This window comes from Schistocerca cancellata, chromosome 3 (genome assembly GCF_023864275.1).
Source record: "Schistocerca cancellata isolate TAMUIC-IGC-003103 chromosome 3, iqSchCanc2.1, whole genome shotgun sequence".
In the NCBI taxonomy this organism is placed as follows: domain Eukaryota; kingdom Metazoa; phylum Arthropoda; class Insecta; order Orthoptera; family Acrididae; genus Schistocerca; species Schistocerca cancellata.
The window spans coordinates 481505860-481529989 of NC_064628.1; the positions used below are offsets into that span (position 1 = coordinate 481505860).

The 24130-nt window shown below is 41.2% G+C and overlaps 1 protein-coding gene across 1 annotated transcript in view; it reads left to right on the top strand.

Annotated features, from left to right (window-relative positions):
* The window catches only part of LOC126176750 (juvenile hormone esterase-like), a 128030-nt gene that overhangs the window by 47527 nt on the left and 56373 nt on the right, over nucleotides 1-24130 (top strand). Inside the window, exons 4-6 of the mRNA XM_049923917.1 lie at nucleotides 3703-3888; nucleotides 9213-9412; nucleotides 21907-22057. Coding sequence (XP_049779874.1) covers nucleotides 3703-3888; nucleotides 9213-9412; nucleotides 21907-22057 — 537 coding nt within the window. The remainder of the gene's footprint in view (nucleotides 1-3702; nucleotides 3889-9212; nucleotides 9413-21906; nucleotides 22058-24130) is intronic.

Sequence of the window (24130 nt, forward strand, 5' to 3'; positions counted from 1 at the left end):
TGCTCGACCTCGTAGGGCACAGGTGGTATATGTTTCCCTGGAAAGATATTGGACCTATGCCATGGCCTGCGCGCTTTCCCGATTTGAATCCCATAGAGCATGTCTGGGATGCACCAGGGAGACGGGTTGCATCACGTCAGCATTCACCTGCCTCTCTCCAAGACTTGCGAGTAGCTCTGCAGGAAGAATGGTCGTTATTGCCTCAATATGACATTCATGACTTCATTCGCAGCATGATCCGTCGTTGTCACGCCTGTATAGCTGCCAGAGGTGGTCACACCCCATACGGAGCACATTAACCAGTCATGTCGGCATATGGGGCAATGAACAGGCTGATCGGGCTGTCAAGGAGGCCTGCAGAGAGCAGGATGTGGTCCAGTGTCCTATCCCCTTGCAGTCAGGCATCGCTGCACTCCACAGGAAGTGCATGGAGTTGTGGGAGGACGAATGGCTGGCGATGACGGCCAATAAACTGCGGTCGGTAAAGTCAACCACTCGGCCGTGGCGTTCCTCCTGCCGGCTGCTCAGGCGGGAAGAGGTGGCGCTCACACGTCTTCGGATCGGGCACTGTCCTCTGACACATAGCTATTTATTACGGCGGGAAAATCCTCCGTTTTGTGATGCTTGTGGTGTGCACATCTCTGTCCGGCACATTTTAACAGACTGCGTTTTATACCGTGATGCAAGTTCAGAAGCACAAGTTGATGGGGATCTGCCCTGTGTTTTAGCTAACGATGAGACGTGTGTGTCTAGGGTTTTTTAAGTTTTGTGATGTGTCTGGACTCTGGCCTAAACTTTTAGGCTGGCGGTTTTAGTGTACTGCAGAGTGGCTGACTCCTCCCTTTTTTCCTTGCGGTCAGTCAGCCACTTCCATCTGCTCCATTGTTTTAGCTCCCTCTACCTTTTTCTTCCTGTGTTGTCCGTGTTTTACTGCTGACGCCCTGCTTCATCCCATGCTTCGTTGTGGGTGAGCACATATTTTTCCATGATTGTTCCCTGTGTTTTATGTTCCGTTTGATGTAAATGTTCTGAGTTTTTTTCTTGACACCCGTCTCACTATGATACTGAACGGGCGCTGAAGACCTTGCTGTCGTGCGTCCACAAAACCCTTCTACTACTACTACTACTACTACTACTACTACAAGTTGTCGCAATGTGTATGAAAATCCGTTAAGTAGGAAAAAACGAAGAAGATTTTTGTCTAGCGTTATGCATGTTGCCGTTGATTACGTTGTGTATTCTTTACAATGTTTGTACTTTAATATCACCCGTTTACGCTGTTTTGTGGCAAAATAAATGCAACCTTCCAAAATTTCCATTTATTGCTTTAATTTTGGACACCATTGTACTTTGTACCGGTTACGATCTAAATGGACGCAGTTCATTGAGACTATGCCGTTTTCATCTCACAGCAAGAGTCATTTCCGTCGCACGATGCATTAGGTTCATCTGTAAATATCTCAAGAAACTGCATCCAAATATTCACTAGCAACAAGGAGAAAAGGTGGTTAAGATGGAATTCCTGTAAAAAATTGAGAGTACAATGCTGATATCATTGCAGTCCTCAAGAACTGATGACAGCTCGAACAGTGCATTCAGTAACAATATACTGAAGGTAATATCTATAAAAGAAAAACGAACATTATATCTTCACATTACATAATGAGTAGAGACTGTAAGAAGAAACAAAAGACCTCAGTTCGAATCTACCTAAAAGACTTCAATTAATCAAATACTTCATCGAAACTAAAATAAAAATTCTGGATTACTTTTTCGAAAAACAAATAGCAAAGCATCAGAATGGTATCTGAATAGAGTACCTAGTCAATTTAAGCGTCAGAATTTCTAAGTATATTGATCTGTGGACATCGACGTCGACGTCATTAGAGATGGACATCTAGTTAGGAATAGTGATGAAAATAGGCAGTGTTCTTTTCACAGGAACCACTTGTCATGTTTTAAGCAACTGTGAGAAAAAAACAAGGAAAACTGAATCTGGATGGTTGTAGATTTGAACCGCCGTCTCCCCGACTTTGGGACCAGTGTCTTACCACTGCAGCATCTCGCTTGGTGTAATTTTTGTATTACGACTGATCCACTATTCACTCTTTTACTATTCACTGCTATTCGACTGATATGACATCTCAAGTTTAGGTGCTTTGCACCAGGCATTTCCCAGTTTGTTTGGAGAGCTCTGATGTTATGTCACTATGTGAAACCTGACCGTCAAAGCTATGAGGATTCCAGTTCGTTTTCTTTTTTTCCTAACAGCATCCTAGAGTATAGGAGGCCCAAGTAAGACACTTGTAAACTACCGGCAACTGTAATGTTGTGTGTGCCTCACTGTTTTTTTTTTTTTTAAACTAATTTGTGTCTGATTTTATTCTGAGAAGCTCAGTAATGTATCTAAATACCGTAAATGTAAATTTGATTCAAAAAGTACTTGAAGTGAAGTGAAGTGCAGCTTGACAGCAACAAACTCTTTAGCGCGCAACCCGCAACGATAGTAGTTGTGAATATTTGAGTGTGGATTAAAAAAAAAAGACAATTGATTTATTAAAAAAAAAAGAGAACTGTTAATCTGTATCTTGTGGAAAGAGGACGTGTTGCTAGGCCGTCGCTCAGAACGTGTTGTTACATTTAATGAAAATTGATATTTTAGTGATAAAACCGAGTAAAGTATGTGCAAGAGTTGCCAAAATATCTTGTTTTTGGAAAAGGAGGTGAACTTCATTGTCGTCGCCGTCTATCAATAGATAGAATTGTAAGTGTACAAAGTTCACTAAAATACAGGAAAAGAAATGCATTCTCTATAGTTTTCATTCAATAAGTAACAACCTCTCATAATTTCTTAATTACAGTAATTGGATTATGTTCTTGTACAATAATATGGTGTTGAACTCCATTGACCAATTTTGATGTAGCAAAACGTGTAGTTTGATGGAAGTTTGTGTGCTACGTAATCTCCTTTTCTCACGAAAAGCAGATTGCTGTTTAATCTTATTTACTTACAACAGTGGTCCCCTAGGTACGAAAAGCTGCGAAAACTTGGGATCTACGCTATCCGCAATATGACCAAGTAACTAACAGAGTCGTATTTTAAACTTTAAAGAACAATAACTTCCTCGAAATTGTAATACGTTACCAACTGGTTCAGAAGATGATCATTGAAGGAGGCAGCAACCAAAATTCAGGTACCAGTTACTACATAAAGTAAAAATCTCAACCAAAATCAATCTCTCTCTCTCTCTCCAAACACATATATAAATATTCATATTATTATTAAAAAAAGTCATTTTATTCAACATTTGTGTGAAAGACTATGAATCTATTGTTTTTCTAGACCAGAAGCTCTGAATTGTCGGTTGAAGTTAGATAAGAGACGCCATCATCACATTTCGGAATTATGTGGGCCTGTTTATAGTTCTCGGATATACCGTAAGAGCAATACGCTCTCTCATGTTGGTATTTTTATTTCATTGGATATTAAACTAAATGATCTGTTTGAAAGCGGGGAATATAAACAGAGAGAGAGAGAGAGAGAGAGAGAGAGAGAGAGAGAGAGACGGGAGAGGGGGAAGTGGCAAAGGAAAGTTTCATTCAAATGAATGGATTTATGGTAAAAAATTATAAAAATAAAGCATATTTACAACAGGACAAAACTACAGATGTTCGAACTAGCAAAGCTGCTCGCGTTTGCAGGTTTCCTGAGTACCGGTGACGAGGTTGCCCCTGGCAACGCTGCCCTGAAAGATCAGCAGCTGGCGCTATCATGGGTGCAGCAGAACATCGCCAGCTTCGGCGGAGACCCAGAGCTGGTGACGTTGTTTGGAGAAAGCTCGGGGGCCATGACATCGTCCATCCATTTGGTGTCGCCGCTGACAGCTGGTCAGTATCTGGCGCCTCACTCACGCGCGCTACGAAACTACTCCACTAATGTGCAAAATTTTTCAGTTTTAACATTTTTGTTGATACAGGATCAGCAATCTTATTTTTATTACTTCACGAGCCGTCTATTAGCAGATCTGTCATAGTTGCAGTACGTATGTTTGCGATTACTTTCGAAGCAGCTGGTTCATTCTCAAGCCTGACCTACTTAAGCCTTTTTTATCAAAAGAAATTAATTATTTAAATTCATACATACCAGCATTTAAAGCGTCTGGTCTTAATAACTAACTTCACAATGGCAATGCATGCCTTATACTGCAATCGTAAATGAGTGTCACAATCAACACAAATCAGAATCAAACTGCAGGCGAACACAGCCAACAGTACAAGGAGAAGTTCAACGTCGCTAGTGTCGTATGACACAAAATTTGTAGTCGCGCAACAAATGTATTTTTATTTATTTATTTTTTATTGTCATTTTTTACTTACTGTGACTCTTTAATAAAGACGCTGAAATGCCTCTTATTTAATATGATGCGCCGATTGGCTGTGGACGAGTGCCTGAATATGAAACGCCTGTCTTATATTTAAATGTACGAACGAGTACGCACGACACTATAATTTGCATTTGTGCAATGCCTGTATATTTGCCATTGTCATTTACTACATTGATGTAAAGATTAATAAAGGTGTTTTGATGCATCCTCACTTAAAACGCGACACTGCCATTGGCTGCGGACGTGCGCTTATAGACTAAACTCGACACCAACGCCATCGAACATTTCCTGATACTGTTGGCTGTGTTGGTCTCAAGTTTGATTCTGACTTACTGAGCACTCATATGTTGGCTGTGACACTCATTTACTATTACTTTGTAAAGCCTGTATAGCTGTTATGATGTTAGTTATTGAGAGCAGGCACTTTCAGTGCAGGTATGTCTGAATTCAAGTACTTCATTTCTGTCACATTTGAACTGTTCATATCGTAATTTCACATTTGTATTCACTTATTTCACATTTGTATTCACTGCTCACTGAAAACTACGTACTGTTTTTTGTAGCCTCAGTAGGTCAGGCTTGAGAATGAATCAGCTCCTTCGAAACAAGTCGCCTAACATGCATACTGCAACTTTGACAGATTTGTTAATAAACTCTTCAGGAAATAATGTTCGAGAAGAGATCATCTTTCGTTAACGAGTTGTCGAAATGATTACTTAGTAAGTTTAGGCTTAATTATAAGACATTTGATATATGGCAGTGTTCAGTGCATTAACTAGAAAAGTTCTGAAACTAAATACACACATTTTGAAAAAGTAATAGAAGCAGAGAAAATTTTCTTCAACAAAAAAATATTCTGAGTGGCCAAAATTCAAAATTAATGGGAAGGTACTGCTCAAGCCTTTGTGATGCATTTATACCTAACGTCCGACATTAAAATCGCTACTGATCTGACTCACAGTAGTATGGTTCTACAGAAGCAACCTGAGATCTGTTCATCAAAAACTTGTGGTCGTTGTATGCGTCGGTTTATGCATAAAGAAACATTGCCTCTGCAATACTGAAGACCGAACTGTAGCCCCTACGACGATAGTCTGACGATATCATGTAGCTGCATACAGGTAGTGATGAGTCACAAATAATCCGTGGTACATGTGTGTTCTTATAGTGCAGCTAGGTGCTAGTAGTTACGATAATGGCTAAGAGGCGTCACTATCGTACAGGCAAGGAAATGAAATCTTCGGCACACAAAACAATGTGTTTTTCGTAAATAAGTTTTATCTTTTGCCAATATTATGTCTTTTGTTAATTACTAGTTCTTTGGGGTGTTTGGTTCTTAGAGTCGATGAAGGAATGAAAGTGATATAATGTGACATGTGAATATATGAATTTTTGTTAACTGAGTATATGATAGCGGCGTAATTAGTATCTGGATAGCGTGAGTGAGCCTTTTACATGAGGAGAAATTTATGCTATGTAATTCGGCAGTTTATGGTACTGAGGAAACGAGAAATATACGACTAACCCAGCTCCAGCTGCTTCGTTCCCGTAGACTGCGTGGTCTGCGTTGCCTGTTTTCTTTTTTATTTTTGTTTCAAGTGAAATAGCGATCTTTACAGATTTAGCTTTAAAAATATTTCAATATAACGAAATACTTTCTTAAGAATTTTCATCCCTAGTTGACCGCTTTAGCAGCAGAATTTCTAACCGATATGTCAAATACAAATTTTTATTGACGTAACTTTAAAAATGCTTTAGTAGTACTTTAATAACGATTTATTTAAAAAAAGCTTTCACACACTATTTTACCCCCTTAGTGGTTGATTTCCAAAAATGCTGAAACTCGCATTTTATATTTCTGACCGAGAAATCAAATACCAATGTTTGTATTGCTAGCTTCAAAATTACCTTAATAGCGACATATTTCCAAAAAAAATCTTTCGTCCCCTACGTCACACCCTTACTGGTGGAATTTAGAACAATCCGTTATTAATGGGAACCTACGGTATTTGATCTACATCCAGACAAAATTATCCCATTAAGGGTTAAATTTCCAAAAACACTGAAACACATATTTTATACTCAGGAAATGACAGTATGTCGAAATTTTCATACAACTATTTACTTTTATTAAACAGCTAGTAAAACCTGGAACCAGAAAACGTTTGATGCACTCTTCAGATACGGGCAGAGTGGTTAGTTTCAACTACAGTTTTTTTGGCTAAGGAACACTACTCGCTATCCAACAGGGAATCACGTGTGCTGCAGAAAATCACCGAAAGGTGAGTGGACATTTTCAGTAGGCAGAACAACATACCACACCACCGCACACCCTGGACATTGTTCGGGCGTCGTATATGGCCCGTCTTCAAGTGGGACAACCAGTCCCGTGACTCTGACTTTGTAAAATATCGCCTAAGTCATGAAAAACAGTCGTAACTACCAGCAGCAACATCTTTATATTGAATGTTAATACATATCCAGCTTACCAGACGACTAACTGCCACATCCGTATGGCAGTGACGTGGCGCACTGCCTATGATGTGCTTCAAGGCTGCTGTTCACAGGGAATTCCGTTTGTGCGGAAGACCGTGGGGAAGTCTGGCAGAACCATTCTCGACACATGATTAGGTGCAACTCTTCTTTTCATTGCATCCCAGATTTACTTTGCACGATTTAGATCTGGAGATGTTGATGACCATTCCACACAGTGGATGTTTTCAACTACGTTAAATTCCTTCTATAATTTCATTCGACAAGAACGATCAAAATAGACCTTAAATAGCAATCTGTCTCAACTGCACCTTCGGATGCAGCCCTTGATCTCGTTTCTTTGGTGTTACACCATTCATAAAAATGAAGCTGGGCGATAGAGGCGAACGCGAGAAAACAACTGCTATGGGCATTTGCTGAAGCACAGCAGAATTACAAAGGAAGGATTCGACAACAAGCATCAGTGGCGGCACCGCAAAACAAAGACTTCTGGAGTACATGCAAAAAAATGCGTCATCATGTAGCAACGGATGGAATTTCACAACTCGAAAAGTCAATCACTGTGCCCCAAAGAGTCATTAGATTACCCCGGAAAACCTAAATCTCGAAAGTCGTGTGGTGATTTGAACCTGTCTGAATGCGGGAAGAGTGTCGTAACTATTGCACCATGCGGCTTGGTCCTTGATTTACCATAAGTGCCAGTTCGAAACATGTCGCATTCATTTAACTGAAGTGACAGAAGTCATGGGATACCGATATGCCCATATACAGTTGGCGGCAGTATTGCGTACACAAGACATAAAAGGGCAGTGCATCGGCGGAGTTGTCTTTTGTACTCAGGTGATTCATCTGAAAAGGTTTCCGACGTGATGATGGCTTCACGTTGGGAATCAAGAGACTTTGAACGCAGAATAGTAGATACAGCTAGATGCATGGGACATTCCGTTTCCGAAATCGTTAGGGCATTCGGTAATTCGAGATTCACAGAGTGAGCCAGGAATACAAAATTTCAGGCATTATCTTTCACCACGACCGAGAGCAGCGGTGTTTGCCTAGAGTTGTCACTGGTAACAGACAAGCAACACTGCGTGAAATAACCACAAAAACCAATATGGGACGTACGATGAACGTATCCTTTAGGATGGTGCTGCGAAATTTGGTGTCAATGGGCTGTGGCAGCAGACGCCCGACGCTAGTGCCTTTGCTAACAGCATGACATCGCGTGCAGAGTTTCTCATGGGCTCGTGACCACATCGGCTGCACCCTAGACGACTGGAAAACCGTGGTCTGGTCAGATTTCAGTTGGTAGGAGCTGATGGCAGGCCGGCCGCTGTTACCGAGCGGTTCTAGACGCTTCAGTCCGGAACTGCGCTGCTGCTGGGTCGCAGGTTCGAATCCTGCCGCGGGCATGGATGCATGTGACCATTTGATAGCAGGGTTCGAGTGATGCGCAGATTCCACGAAGCCATGTACCCAAGTTGTCAGCAAGCACTGTGCAAGCTGATGATAGCTCCATAATGATGTGGGTTGTGTTAACATGGAATGAACTGTGTCCTCTGGTCCAATTGAACCGATCATTGACCGGAAATGGCTATGTTCGGCTGCTTGGAGACAATTTGCACCCATTCAGGGACTTCATAATCCCAAACAAAGATGGAATGTTTAAGGATGACAATGCGCCACAATTGTTTCGAACTGGTTTGAAGAACATTATGGGCAATTCGAGTAAATGATCTGGCCACACATCGAACATTCATGGGGCATGATCGAGTGGTCAGTTCGTGCAGGAAATCCTGCACCAGCAACACTTTTGCAACTATGGACGGCTATAGAAGCAACATGGCTCAGTATTTTTGCAGCGTACTCCCAATGACTTCTTGAGTACCAAGCGAGGTGACGCAGTGGTTAGCACACTGGACTCGCATTCGGGAGGACGACGGTTCAATCCCGCGTCCGGCCATCCTGATTTAGGTTTTTCGTGGTTTCCCTAAATCACTTCAGGCAAATGCTGGGATGGTTCCTGTGAAAGGGCACGGCCGACTTCCTTCGCCATCCTTCCCTAATCCGATGAGACCGATAACCTCGCAGTTTGGTCTCCTCCCCCAAATCAACCAACCAACCAACTTCTTGAGTCCACGCTACTTCGAGTTGCAAGAGGAGGTCCAAGACGATTTGAGGAGGTATCTCATGACTTTTGTTACCTCAGTGTGCAGCGTGATTCCATTTTGTACGGACAGCTTGACGCTCATTTGTAGTGTTTATTAAGTTTCATCTTTTCATTTTCCTATTGTTGACTCTGTACGATGTACTTTGAGTGCTTAACCTCTCGTACAGGGTTGTTCTCCAGAATCATCCTGCAGAGCGGAAACTTCATCGGACGCCCAGGCCCCTTGGAGGCAGCTCGCAGGAACGCATTTCGTCTGGGAGCAGCTCTTGGCTTCGAGACGGACGACTCTGAGCAGCTGGTGGACTTCCTGCGCTCTGTCAGCGCTACAGACCTGCTAGTGGATAACTCGTTGATCCTGACAGACGAGGTACGTCAGTTCCTAAGCAATGTCTCTGATCGCTATCAGTAACATCTGCGCTTTGGATGGAAAAGTTTTCCTGAAAATCCGGGGCTGTTGCCAACCAGATGAAAAAATGCTTTGTTCCTCCAGTTTAGATGTCAGTCGATCATCGCAGCTGTAAAAAATATTTGATACAGACTAACAAAAGTGCGTCGAGTTCTTTTAGCATTAGAAATATTTGAACACGACGTCTAAAGATTACCACGTCGCGATATGTGCGCTACAAAATAAGTACCTGAGGGGACTGACAGATTTTCGTCCAGTGTCTGTGTAGCGCATTACATTAATTACAAGCACTGATGATTATCAGACTTCAAGCCTTGCAGGTAATACTTATATTCAGTTTGCAACTATTAGTGCAAAGGTGTGCTGTAAGTCTGTAAGTGTGTTAGCTGTAACAGTGTGCATAACCGTCATGGAACGGCGGAGAGCCATGTCCACGTACTTCGGCGTGTGTAGGTCAAATCAGACAGGTACAGATGATTGTGTATTGTCGAAACGGTCTCAGATTTGGCGCTTCAATGCCGCCGGTTAGTGACAGTTATCAAACAACAAACGTAAAACAATGGATGAACGTTGTCATGTCTGATGAACAACGTCGAGGAAGAAACACAATATCGCTGGGTGATACAGGCAGCACTACAAAGAGGCGAATATTGTAGGAGAATTTTATAGATGAATTAACCCACATAGCAGGGATTATTAAATGGTTTGTAAATGAATGAGTTCTCGGAGATCCCATTCACACGTGTACGTTGTTTACGTTTTGTGCAAAGGATTTTGACCGCTTAGAAAGTCAAACACGTGAAGTTACTCGTTGGCTGGAGTACCACTAATTAAACTTCAAAACATCTTCCTAGTTTCTGTATCTCACGATTCGTAGCTAAACTGGTCCACAACGATCGTCGTGTGAGAGGTGCCCGTAATTATTAAGCGTTTACATCTTCTGCACTATAGCGTCTACTATCGTCAGCTTTGTCTCTTTGTATCTCAATACACGCTTGGTAGGCTAAGGCTGGGTGAGGTTTGTAATACCTTACGTCAGAGATTGTCCGGCCAAGTTGATGGGCTGGCAGAACTTGGAGGACACACACACTGTAGCAGACTGAGTAGACTGACCGTTGCCGCTTTGCCACCTACTTCTGCACGCCATATCCTCTACTATTTTTTAATACGATTAGGGCAGATTAGTAATGTTGCGAACGATTCATTCGATGTCAGATTCATGATTAGATAATCATTGTCTTGGTAACCACAGTAACCACGTGGACCTCATCAGTGACTTCTTGCATGTGTTCTACAAGTCGTTGCCTCATCCTCTTCCTTCTCACGATTTAAACATATACATGTAGAAATCTTTAGACGAGTGTGTGTGAGATCGTATTAGTAAAGATTCTGTGTTCCGAGCTTGCCTCCATATTGTCGTGAGAGACATGTTTGTCTAAAAGAAGCATAACTTGAATATTAATGTGTAAATGAGGTCCTTTAACCAAGTATTTGTTTCTCTAGTTTCAATATATACCTCCTACTGAACAAAATGTTTTGACTCACTGTACGGCTCCACACTTCCTGTTTACTACTGAAAACCTGCCTTGCACAAGTTAGCATATCACATTGCACAGCAGCGTGATTTACGCTCTAAGGGAAATAGCGTCGCACCACGAAGGAATTATCCGAATGGGAAGGAAATCGGTAGATTTAATGTACATACGCAGACAAACAAGTGATTACAGTTACAGAAAAATAGGATGGTTTATTCAAGATACAGCTTCACAAACTGAGCAAGTCAGTAGCATGTTGGTGCACCTCTGGCCTTTATGCAAGCGTTACTCGGCTTGCCATTGATTGATAGAGTTGTTGAACGTCCTGCGGAGCGATATCGTGTCAAATTATGTCCAACTGGCGCGTTAGCCGATAGGAGGGCCCTGCCTATAATGTTCAAAATGTTTTCAGTTGGGAAGTGATCTGGCGACCTTCCTGTCCAAGGTAGGGCTTGGCAAGGACGAAGACAAGCGGGAGAATGTCTCGCCGTTTGCAGACGGGCATTATCTCGCTGAAATGTAAGCCCAGGATGGTTTGTCATGAAGGGCAATAAAACGGGATCGTCGACGTATCGCTGTGCTGCAAGGATGCCGAGAATGATAACCGAAGGGTCCTCCCATGAAAAGAAAAGGCAGTCTTGACTATCACTACTGGTTGGCCGTATGGCGGGCGATAGGTTGGTATCCAACTGCTGTCCGGGACGTGTGTTTCAATTGCAGATGCAGAGGATTTTATTCGAGGTATCGTTACAGAGTAGAGCAGATTTTCCGTTAAGCAGATAACGTTCCTAGTTTCAGGACTAGGAGTAGTTATTTTGTGGATTTGTGGTGAGAGGTCATGTGTGCAATTCTTCATAATTTCACAGGATAGAATCATTAACTGTTAAAACCGAGAAAAGCTTACAAGGCTGCACATTAAAAAGTTTCAATACTGCTTTCAACAGCCTGCGGAAGGCGTTGCATGCAGCAGCATATGCGACGAGCAATTCTGAGGTTGTGTTCCAAAAATGAACAGCATAGAGACAGAAGTGATGACATTTTCTGCAGGACCTGACCATCATTTTGCAGGACAATGCTCAAGCACGTACAGTGCAACCTGTTACAGATTTGTTTGACTGATGGACCTGCTAAGTGCTATACCACCTACTGCACTCCCCTGACTTAAGCCCTCGTGAGTTCAACTCGATTTCTAAACTGAAGGGCTGGCCGGTGTGGCCGTGCGGTTAAAGGCGCTTCAGTCTGGAACCGCGTGACCGCTACTACCGCAGGTTCGAATCCTGCTTCGGGCATGGATGTGTGTGATGTCCTTAGGTTGGTTAGGTTTAAGTAGTTCTAAGTTTTTGGGGACTGATGACCACAGAAGTTAAGTCCCATAGTGCTCAGAGCCATTTGAAGCATCTAAACTGAAGGAAACACTTCACGGCATTCGCTTCAGAACTGCTACAAATTCGACCGTCAATAGACCGCGCCGCTCGAACTGTCAACACAACTGGCAGTGCTAAGAGTATCCTACGACTTCCGCATCGCTGGCAACGGGTTATACACAATGCTGGTGACTACGTTGAATGTCAGTAAAACTTTGAAACACGTATCTATTTTGTACGAGCTGTAAATAAATAGTTGCCACTATTCAAGTTCCAACCCTCGTATCTAATGGATATTTAAGGCCTACTTCCAGCAGTCTTATGACTAAGCAATGCAGTCGATGTCTAAAGGCATAGTGTACGCTTTTTTTACATCAGGCACAACGACAGTTCCCGTAACATTATTATTAATCAGCCACAGAATGTTCATTATCGAATTCTTGTTTTATGTATCGTATCGAGCAGCGAAAGTTGTGGCTGTTGCTTCAGCGCAGCGGAATCGCTAACTGGGATGCTGCATCGTTCTACAAGGGAGAAATTGACGCCTGGAGATCTTTTGGTGCGAAGGACTGAGTCAGACAAGCCGGCGCATGCTTACAGGGCAGATCCCGAGTGCCTGCGCTTTTCGCGACCGCCCGTGAAAGTGGAGGATTTCCGCGGAGAGATTATACTGATAGTCACACCGAAGTTAAAACGCCAGTAGAACGCTCATATGAGAGAGCAAAGTTAGAACGTTGAAGCTCAGAATTATACTTTGTATCGGAAGGAGTAGTTGTATAATAAAGGCATTCACATAGAAATGAAACGGCAATGGTAGACTCACACAAATTCGTGAAAATGAGTTACTGCAATTGCCGAGTGTGTACAATCAGAACAAGTAGGGACTTGTTACATGAAGGTAAAGTGGAATAAAATTAAATGTGTCGTACAAAAGTGTTTACACATTACAACGTCCTCAATATTAATAGAATATTTTGGAAGGGGCTGAACCTTAGAACAGTGTAGAAGAATAGATAGGGCATACCTCTTAACCAGACAGTGAGAACTTCAATTATTGGCGCATGCAGCACGGGAGTAAGTTCGCCCACTATATCTGGCTATTTATTAATATCTGATACATAATTTTCCAAGCAACCAGATTATAGCGAAGAATAACGAACAATAAAAGGAGGTAAACAGAACGGTGACTTACACGGTCCATATGCAATGAAATGTATGGTATCTATATGAAGTCAGATCTGCAACCGTGCGGGGTAGCCATGCGGGATAGCCGGCACGGTAGTTCAGCATGTTCTGTCAGAGTGCTGCGTGCTCTCTGTAACAAAAAAAACTGAGTCAAGGAATGAACGATGAACTTGAACGGATGTCTTGTCACGTCCGCCCAGACGAAACGCAACGAACTGTATCGGAAAAAAAGGCGCCTTGTCACGATTCCCGCGGCTCCCCCCGTCGGAGGTTCGAGTCCTCCCTCGGGCATGGGTGTGTGTGTGTTGTCCTTAGCGTAAGTTAGTTTAAGATAGATTAAGTAGTGTATAAGCTTAGGGACCGATGACCTCAGCAGTTTGGTCCCATAAGATCTTACCATAAATTTCCAAAATTTTTGTGATCTGCAAAGCGCATTGAGCGTATACAAGGAAGGGTGGTGCAAATGGTCGCAGTGTTGCCTGAGTGGAGAGAGTGTGTAACAGAAATCCTGAAAAATCTCAACCGGCAACGCAACACGCCACTTTCAGTAAAAGGTCACACCACCATTTAAAAGTGGACATCCTCACTTTATATAGTTTTTGTATTTGGTACTTAGCTCGTTTTATATTTTGGCTTCCTTGTCTTTGGAGTATGATTGTCGTCTCCGGATTTTCCTGTAAGAAGAAATCTGAAACATTCCACGATTGTGAAAGTTCGATAGGCCGCTATTTAAGAAATAATAAATGTTCACACTTTTAACATTTGTATCATTAAACACTTCGAACAACTGGTGACATAAATAACTTTCATATATTCCCCTGATCTGCAAACTTCTCTTGGTACAAAACATGTCTGCTTTTTATCTTTTTATATACAAGTTCACACGACTACTCTTCAGGGCAAGCGGGGACGTTTTAGGCAAAGAACCTAATTATATACATCACAGGTAAAGACAATATTTAAATTCACTTATAAATTCATTCCTTACTTAAAGAAGAATAAAAATCGTTAGGAATGTTTTAAATAGCTTTATAAAATTTTCATTATGCTTCTCTTCACATCGAATGGAAGCGCTAACACACAAAATATGACATTCACGTAAAAACAGTTTTGTCTGATGTTACTGTTCTACAAATGACACTGTCGATATCCACCGGTATCAGAGAGTTCATAATGTGAATAAGGCTTGGTTACATCACAGCAAATACGAAGCAAGACGTCGTGCATCTCGCAAGAAACTTTTTAAAAATCTTCAAGAACTGTATCTGAGTGCAGAATCTATAGATATTCTATGGCCCTTACGTTCGTATCTCGTAGAAGAATAGTAGCAATTCTCACAGAAGCGCACAAGCAGTCAGTATTCCCACTCTCCATTTGCGAAAGGATAGGGAAGAAGCCTTAATACATGGGGTACAAAAAACCATCCTCTGCAACACGCTTCATAGTGATTTTCAGAGCAAAGATGTAAACGTAGATGAAGGTCTTCTCCTGACTTTCTGCGAGACTGAAACCGAGATTTTGATTCTTCGAATCTTTTATTTGCTGACGTTCAAGTAATCCTGCAGCATATGGAAGCCCATTAAAAAGCGCTGTACTCACATGCAAAAGATATGTTTCCTACGATAACGTTTCTGTTGAAAACTCCAGATTAATCTTTCCAAAGGAACAAAATAAGCAAGCTTAAAACTGCAGTAGATGAAAAGTTACTTGAGATATTAAAATATGTTGGTGTGACATAAGCTAAGAAAGAGATACAACCTTATCAAAATAAGAACAATATACCAAAATATCTCCAGATTACTCAAAAAATGTTAAAACTAAAGACATTGTAATACAAGTTAAATAGTGGAGTCGACAGCAATATAAGTTTCTCAAATAAGGACAATGCGCGAATCTGATGAGGACGAAACTCAGGAGGTTTCTAACCATGTCAAAAGATGTAATCTCGCAGGTCGCATCCCATATAACAGCAGAAGAAAGGAACTAAATATGATAAAATTGCTACACCAGATCTGAGAGTCTCGTTTGACTGCGACATATGCAGCGTATGAAGTAAGGGAAAAATCCTAAAATAATGACAACATACAGACCCATGACAAAAGAATTAGAGAGAAGAGATGTAAGGGAGATCTCATAAACGATGGAGACATCGTGAAAACGAAGTGTAGTGGAAGTATAATCTTAAACGGAGAAATGTGGGAGTCATGGTGACGATCATTTCTAGGCCACAGTGCATTCAATCGGTTCGAGACTTAAAATTCCGAAAACGTAAGTAATTCTGGAACTTGTATGAGCTTATTTAATTTTTTGTCTAAATGTATAAATTTGAAAAGGAGAATATTAAATTCTGATTAAAAACTAAAACTGAACACCCTGAGGTACTGGTCTCACATGAATGAAGTTTCACTGATCTGTTATATACGTAGGTTACGCACCGAATACGATGATAATCACAAAGTCACATATCTGTGGAGAGAACACACTGTATAATTTCAGAAATTTGATTATTCGCCTCTGGCTGCAATCATCCATAAAGAAGGTCATACAGATGCCGGATACGATTTTTGAAGACAGTGTTTGGTTATGTTATCAAGTGTTATCGAAGCTGGTCAAGGAACTGCCACCGACAACTGTACACAGTTGACAACTCAAGTGCAGCGTGTTAGACAATGCTTTCGAAGAGTCTCCCGTAGAGTCAGAATACGACCAAACGGAAATCCAGTAGACTGCGACGACCACGATTCCCCAAGCCCTACAGATACATCTATTAGCTGTATAACTTTCCTTTCGCCGTTTCGCAATAGATGGCAGTAGCGGCAAGTGGTGGTGCAGGTGAAGCTTAGGAATTTCAAAATATTAGTCAGTTTGTGATTGCATTTCAAAGTTATTCTCAATTGAATATGTCAACTTACGACCCTATTTCGTGTCGTTTACGGGAAGGTTTAATTATCTGCATCAAGATGAAGAAATGTGCGGCTGAGGCTGATAAAATGCTGGGCAAGACCTATGGTGATGCACCTGTTGATGAAAGAACATGCAGAGAATGGTTTCAACGCTGCAAGGACGGTTGTTTTGACGTCGAAGACCGGTATGGCGGTGGAAGAGAGAAGGTTTACGAAACTACTGAAACCGACGGAAAGAATCACAGGAGATCGCTATCGAAAGCAGTTGATACGTTTGAGTCGAGCACTGAAAGACAAACGGCCTCAATACAGCGATAGACACGGAAAGGAGATTTTGCAGCATGACAATGCTCGACCCCATGTCGCAATACTCGTCAAAACATACTTGGAAACGTTGAAATGGTAAGTTCTACCCCATCCGCCATATTCTCCCTCTGGCCACTACCTTTTCCGATCAATTGCATGCGGCCTGGCTGACCAGCACTTCCGGCTAAATCGTCCGGCCCGCGACGTCAATTCATCCGGCACGCCGACAGTACTTGAATGTGTTTCAGAAAACGTATGGAACACGAGACGTCATACAATTTCAATTTAAATATTGTATTTAGAGTACTAGGAGATTTTCAAACGTGCGGAGACCTCCTGGCTGGCATGTGCCTTACAGTTACTATGTTCAGCGATCAGGACCCAGTTGCAAGATGTGCAGACTTTCGGCACTCTTTTCATACTCTGCTATGTCACCAAGCACTCTGTAGGAATTTCTTGTGTATTTAAAGCAGTGAACTTAATTTTGGGACATGCACTCAGTCACCGACGGTTCCATGCGCTTCTTGAAGAAACTGAGTCCGAATCTGTGATTTGCCTTACCACACAGCAGGGAAGTGGCCCAGCTGCGGTAAATTCCTGTTTCGTTTTCATAAGCCCCGAAACGAAACAGATGTTTTTGTCGACGAAAAAGATAGAGCTGATTCATAGCTGTCGAAGTTGTCATTTTTGGTCGACATTACAACCAACGTGAATTACCCGAACTTGAAACTTCGGCGAAAGGAATAACCTTATATGTGATCTGTGCAGAATCATCAAAGGATTTCGGAGTAAATTGTTGTTGCTTGTATCACAACCGGAAGAGGAAAGCTCTCCTAATTTTCACTGTTTCAGAGAGTTTTGTGCTACAATGCGTGAGGAAGTCAACCTAGATTTTCCGAAAAAAATGTTCGTGACTGGAAGAAGCATTTTCGAATCCGAGAGTGGCGTTCTTCTATTCCAGAATTCGTTTGACTATAATCTTGATGATGTGAGAGTTGAATTACAGTAGGAACTCACTTATTTGCAAAGGAAATTACTTGTTGAAATAGAAGCACCGAGAAGCAAAACTTGTTGAATTTTACGGCTGCTTATTTTATGTCGAGTTTCCGAAACTGAATAAATTTGCTTCTGTTGAGGCATCAGTGTTTTGAACAACTTATGTTTGTGTGTAAACATTTTCAAAAATGAAGTGTGTTAAGTCAGCACAGCGAACAAGTTTGATTATGAAGATTTGGAGGCAGTTCTCTTAATTGGGTGCAGTAATACCAAACCTAATACAAAGTTTACTAATACAATACATTGTTCAAAATAACAGACCACTCCTTCGATAGGTGACGTACAGCTTTAATGTGGGCAATGGTGTCATGCTCAGTATGGCGTGCCTCTTTTGTCGTAGCAGGAAGTGTTGAGACATTGACTTTACTTCCCTCTGTCAGTGACTCGTGGATGTGTAATATTTACACGTCCCGTCTCCAGAGCCGTTGATTTTCTCATTGCGTTTGTTCATGGTTGTCCACAAATCATCTCGTACTAAAATTTACTTCTCTATAAAAGGAAATATGGTACAGTAGACAAAAGGAAGAATAGAACTTAAGTTAGTGTGACATAACGCTGACCATCTGTTCAGTTAGGACTTCTTACTAATCTATTTGAAGAAAGACGGCAAAGGAAATAGCCAGAGGCCTATTCGTCATAACGATTCCAGAATACTATATGGGTGATTCAGAGAAATGACGGAAAACTTAAGCCTAGATGGTTTAACGTGGGCTGGACCACTCCCGTTCCGAGAACGAGCACAACACAGTAACCACTTTACGGTTTCGTTCGGGGTGTCTCCAACGTATTTTATTGAAAACTGGTTTTCATCAGTATATATAATATAAAACAATATGTTTACTTACTGTTTGGACAGCTGTGAAAAATCTTATCACGACTTCTCTCAGACCGATCTGAAAACCCATCCTTGAAATCGGACTCATTTTAGCCTTAGCTTCCCATTTCAGAAGCCGAATCCATTAGTACAGAGCTGCATTTATCTACATCTATATTTACCTCTGCATATACGTCTGTGATCTGCAGTTCACTGTGAAATGCGTGGTAAAGGATATTTCTCACTGTATAATGTTTTTGGTTTCAATCCACTCCATTCGCGTATGAAACAGAAAGGAACGATGACTTAAACGCGTCTGTGTGCGCTGTAATAACTCTAACCCTGTGTACGCGGTTCCTGCAGGAGTGCTGCCTTGGTACTTTGTAGTGTACTCCTAGATTTCTCATTTAATACCAGTTCTTGAAACTTTCAAATGTCTTCTTCAGGCTGTTGTTATCTGCGTATAAATGCTTTAGGAAACTCATGATACTAAGCAGCATTAGAACAGTTTATTTATTTACTGCCGGTTTCGATCAACGAATCAACGTTAAGAAGACAAAAATGACAATAAGACCTCAATGTACAGAAATCATAAAGAGACGAAAATACAAAGACGAAACTTACCAAAAATTGACCAATACGAGTCACATGTCAGTCATGCCGAACCATTAAATTGCATTATCTTTCAAGCTCATGAATAATAAAAAAGAAGACAATAATTATCCCCTATCAGTAACCACCGGCATCCAAACACATAGGAGACTGGACGTATGTAGTCTGGACATAACCTGAGTAGCCAAAGGAATCTTAATCTCAAAGATAACACCACAAAGAAGTCTAGTCAATGTGAACCATGACATCCAAAGATAATTTTAAGAAAGAAAGCACACATAATATGAAAGATCACAGTAAAGTAACAGTAATATGCGAACAGAAGAGGATAATCGTATGACCACTTGGTCACAAGTATCAACTATCAAAATTATTTTCAATTTTTTTTTTATTTTCTGTGCAATTAACATTATGCACACATTACAATGGGGATCTGGATGAAATGAGAATAATGTAACCTGAGACAAAACCTGTGAAACATAATTAAAGAAAAGGTGCCAATAGTGTGCCGATAGTATATATATAATATAATTTATGAGTACAATGCACAATTCGGTGTATCACATGCCCCAACTGCAGGGACTCTGGAACAAATGACATATGAGTAAATGATTAAAGCTGAGGTCCCCAGTATATTACTGAGAAGCTACATGATCATAGATACACGAAAAAATTAACCGAGGTTAACAAAGAAGAAAAAAAAAGTACACAGTCTTAAAACTGAATAACTTAGCAAAGAGCACCTTAGTGATAGTATGCAGAAAATCTGTCTCCAAAAGCAAAATTACATGTCCATCTGTGGGGCTAAATAATGTGGCACATGATATCAAACTTATAGACAAACAGGAATTATATCGAATACATTTCCCAAGAGGGATCACTACACGATATCAAAATGTGTCAGACTAAAAGGTCAGTGTGGAACATCAAACAAACTGTATATGAGGTTATAATATTAAAAAAAAGGGAGAATCGGGGTCATCTGGTTTAGGCAATTAAACATTGCATACAATGGGACAAAGTGTGTGACCAAGAAATGGATAAGACAAGGTGGGAAATGTATATAAATTAAAAAATTTAAAATCAGTTTTCAACAATCAGAAATCATTAACAATGTTTAATAAAATCTTTGTTGTTATCAGTACTTTTTACTTTAAAATTACGTTTGTATGTCATGGTTCATATTGACTGGACATCTTTATGGTGTTATCTTTGAGTTTACGAGTACTTTTAGGTTATATCAAGGCTAAATATGTCCAGTCTCCTGTCTGTGATGTGAGGGATAATTACTGTCTTCTGTGTTATTATTTATAAGATTGACATCTAATATGATATTACGGTTCAAAATAATTGACATGTGACTTGTAATGGCCAATTTTTCGTGTCTTTATGACGTTTCGTACACTGAAGAATTTCTTTATTTTTAATTTTTTTAACGTTGATACTGGTATAGCATGATGGTCATCGACCGAAACCGGTTGTGAATAAATAAACTGTTGCAATGAAGCCTGGCGTTAGGAGTTCCTTGAAACTTTGTGAGCGGTTAATTCACGCCTATCTGCAAGCGTCCGCCAATTCGGTTTTTCCGGCATCTTCGTGACATTCACCAGTGCGATACAGCTGTGACCATTCGTGTTGCTCTACTTTGTTGGATATTCGATATCTCCTGTTAGTCCTATTTCGTATGAGCCCCACACACTTGAGCAGTACAGTAGGCTGTGTCGCACATGTGTTTCCTACAATAAATGCGTTTTCCCAGTATGCTTCCATGGCGATATAATAATGGGAGGTGGCGCTACAGACTTCCGCTGTACATTGCTTTGAAGCCAGTGCCACCACGTTGCTAGGCTCTAAACATTAGCAGACTACTGTTTACAATTACTTCTTGTTCTTACTTTCCGCTGCGTCTATGCAACAGTTGTTTTAAATAGTAAATATTGCAGTGCTTTCCCGAACAACACAATGTCAGGAAGGCGTTTTCAAACGTTTCTTGGTGTTAAACGCTTATTTGATGGAGTAATACGCTACATTTGGCCTCGTTAATGCAACTTTCTTTTTGTTGCACGTTTCGAATAACGAAGAAGTGAAGTATGTGATGTGAAAAGGCTGCTTTCGTAATCCAGCATTTTTGTTAATATGGGACGACGAGACTGGTGTTCCGTCTACGCCCTCTTCTCGAAAATGCTCAGGACATATTTTACTACGTCTGGGTGGTTTGCAGCATTAAATTCTCACAGTCTTCGACTTGAGGGCTCTTCGAGTTGATAGAAAATCTAAAGTCAATTATAGAAATAAAACTACTATCGTAAAAGTAACCAGCGCATCTGGAATTCATGTATATAAAATAAAATATCGCTTGAACTAGTCCAGTTATGAATGAAATGTGATTCCTTTACACTTTTAGACTATAATCAGAACGACTAATGAACCTGTAAATGATGCATGCTGGCATTTTGTATCAAAAACCTTCACCTCAAACTAATATTTGGGATAGGACTGCTGATATTTAAAAAAAAAAACTGTGTTTTGTAAAGAGCGAAACTGTACATTTCAGGCCATTTAATTCAAGATGTCAATATCTGCACCGCATCCCTTAAGTTAATGAGTCCTACTTCTTTAAAAAAAAAAAAGGTATGAAATCCCGCCACGTCGTCCGCTGTCACGTCATTCACGATTTCAGGAGAAGGTGATGTTCTCATACGTCCCTTGGGCTCCGCATATCGAGCCTCAGCTGGAGGGTGCCTTCATCTCAGAGTCTCCTATCGCGGCGCTGGTCGAGGGCCGTTTCCACCGAGTCCCCATCATCACAGGCGTCACATCTGGCGAGCTGGGTGCGTATTATAATTCAGTATAATGTGAAACTTAGAGGGTATGTGGCGTTATGGCGTTAGTTACTAATAGTTTGCTGGCATAGATGACATTTCATGAACAGAGTGGCTGAACTTCACGGGAAAGGTCGCCCTATTTGAATATGTGCCGCGAGTGATGCCCGAATGTTGCTGATGAAACGTCCCCTTAGAAAAATTATATACGACTGTGCTTGTATTGACGTACAATATTTTTTAGCGCAACGCAATCTGACTTTCAGAAATCCCTACAAAGGAATGGCCCTGACTAACATTAACCTGTACCTTTCACAAATCACTTACCTCACAAAAATCTTCGTTACTCGAACTACTGCAATACAGCGAGCGCCACTACTGCCAGATAAATAAAAGATTCAAACTACGGAAGGCACTAACTACTGATAGGCATAGTTAGCAAATTAAAGATTTTAATAGAGAACAAAGAATGTATTTACCTTAACATCATAATATATATAGCAGTTCATAATATCCAGTATAACAAACTTTCAAAACTCCGCCATCTCTCTCCCCACATCCACCACTGCTGGCGGCTCACCTCCAACTGCTCAACGCTACGCGCTGTTCACATCCAGCTGCCCAACACTACAATGGCAGACAACAATGCAAACTAGCCACAGACTGCACACAGCACAGCCAGTGATTTTCATACAGAGCGCTACGTAACGTTGCCAATAAGAAAACATAAACAGCCTACTTACACTGATAGACGTGGATTCTGGCGCTAGTGTGAACACGATACCTAGCAGCCTGTTACAGAAACGTGTGTGGTGCACAAGGCAGTAGGGCGCGAGTTACCGGCTTTCAACGTTGGGTGACAATCAGTGTATGACGCATGGGTCATAGTACTGTATATCAGGCAATACACGAGAATTCGTGTCTCCGAGAGGTACAGTCTGTACTGTCAGTTTTTAGCAATGCAGAGGCAATGTTTATATATGCGTAAACAGTCGCAGAGAATTCTCTCAAATGTCTGACCAACGGACGTCACGTGGCCTCCACTGAGCCAGGCAGGGCGATCGGCGGTATGGTTGAGCCATATCGTCGCCGACTGTGTGGTGACAAGTGCACCGCATAGGCTTAAGCAGCCGACAACACTACACCTTTGCATGACTTTGGCCACTCACGAGGAGAACACGGCAAGTTCCACAACCCGATTTCCCAGAAACTTCGCTCAGTGGAAGAGGAACTGAAATAACCGAGCATATGTCTCCGCTTGTTAGATACTCGACCGTTTCTGAGAAAAGGACCTTCAGAGTTTTTGACGTAATTTAGATGCCTTTTAGCGCACACTTAGGTCCACCCATCTAGTGACACACTGGCTAGTGTAGCCCCGTTTCACTTTTGCATCTCATGTTCGAAACCCGATTATTTTTTATTTTATTTGTTCATTGTCTGCCTATGTCCTTTGATGGTTACTACACAACGTTTCTTATCAAGTTAGGGGATGCGAGGACTTTACATTAATTGCAAAATTACAGCTGGATTACATTAATTATGCAATGTATATGTGTGTAGTATTTTCAGAGGGTTAGTAGGACATGTTCTGAGGCATCAAGGGATCACAAAATTAGCATTGGAGGGCAGCGTGGAGGGTAAAAATCGTAGAGAGAGACCAAGAGATGAATACACTAAGCAGATTCAGAAGGATGAAGGTTGCAGTAAGTACTGGGAGATGAAGAAGCTTGCACAGGATAGGGTAGCATGGAGAGCTGCATCAAACCAGTCTCAGGACTGAAGACCACAACAACAACAACATTTTCAGAGGTTACAATCTCTCTTAATTCTTATATTTCATTACTAATTAGCGTATGTCATTCTTATCCTTATCCTTCATGAAGATTTGGTGCGTTCCTTAGATGATACCGATCGTAAAAACATTGTAAACGTAGAAATTCCGAACAGCACAAGCATGAGGCAAATTTTTCACAGCGATATATCTTGGTATGATTCTTCATACGTAGGGAAGAAATGTCGTTAACACTGCAGAAGATTCAGGCGTTGGCAATTATTTTGCTGCAAACCAAGCATAACTGTTCA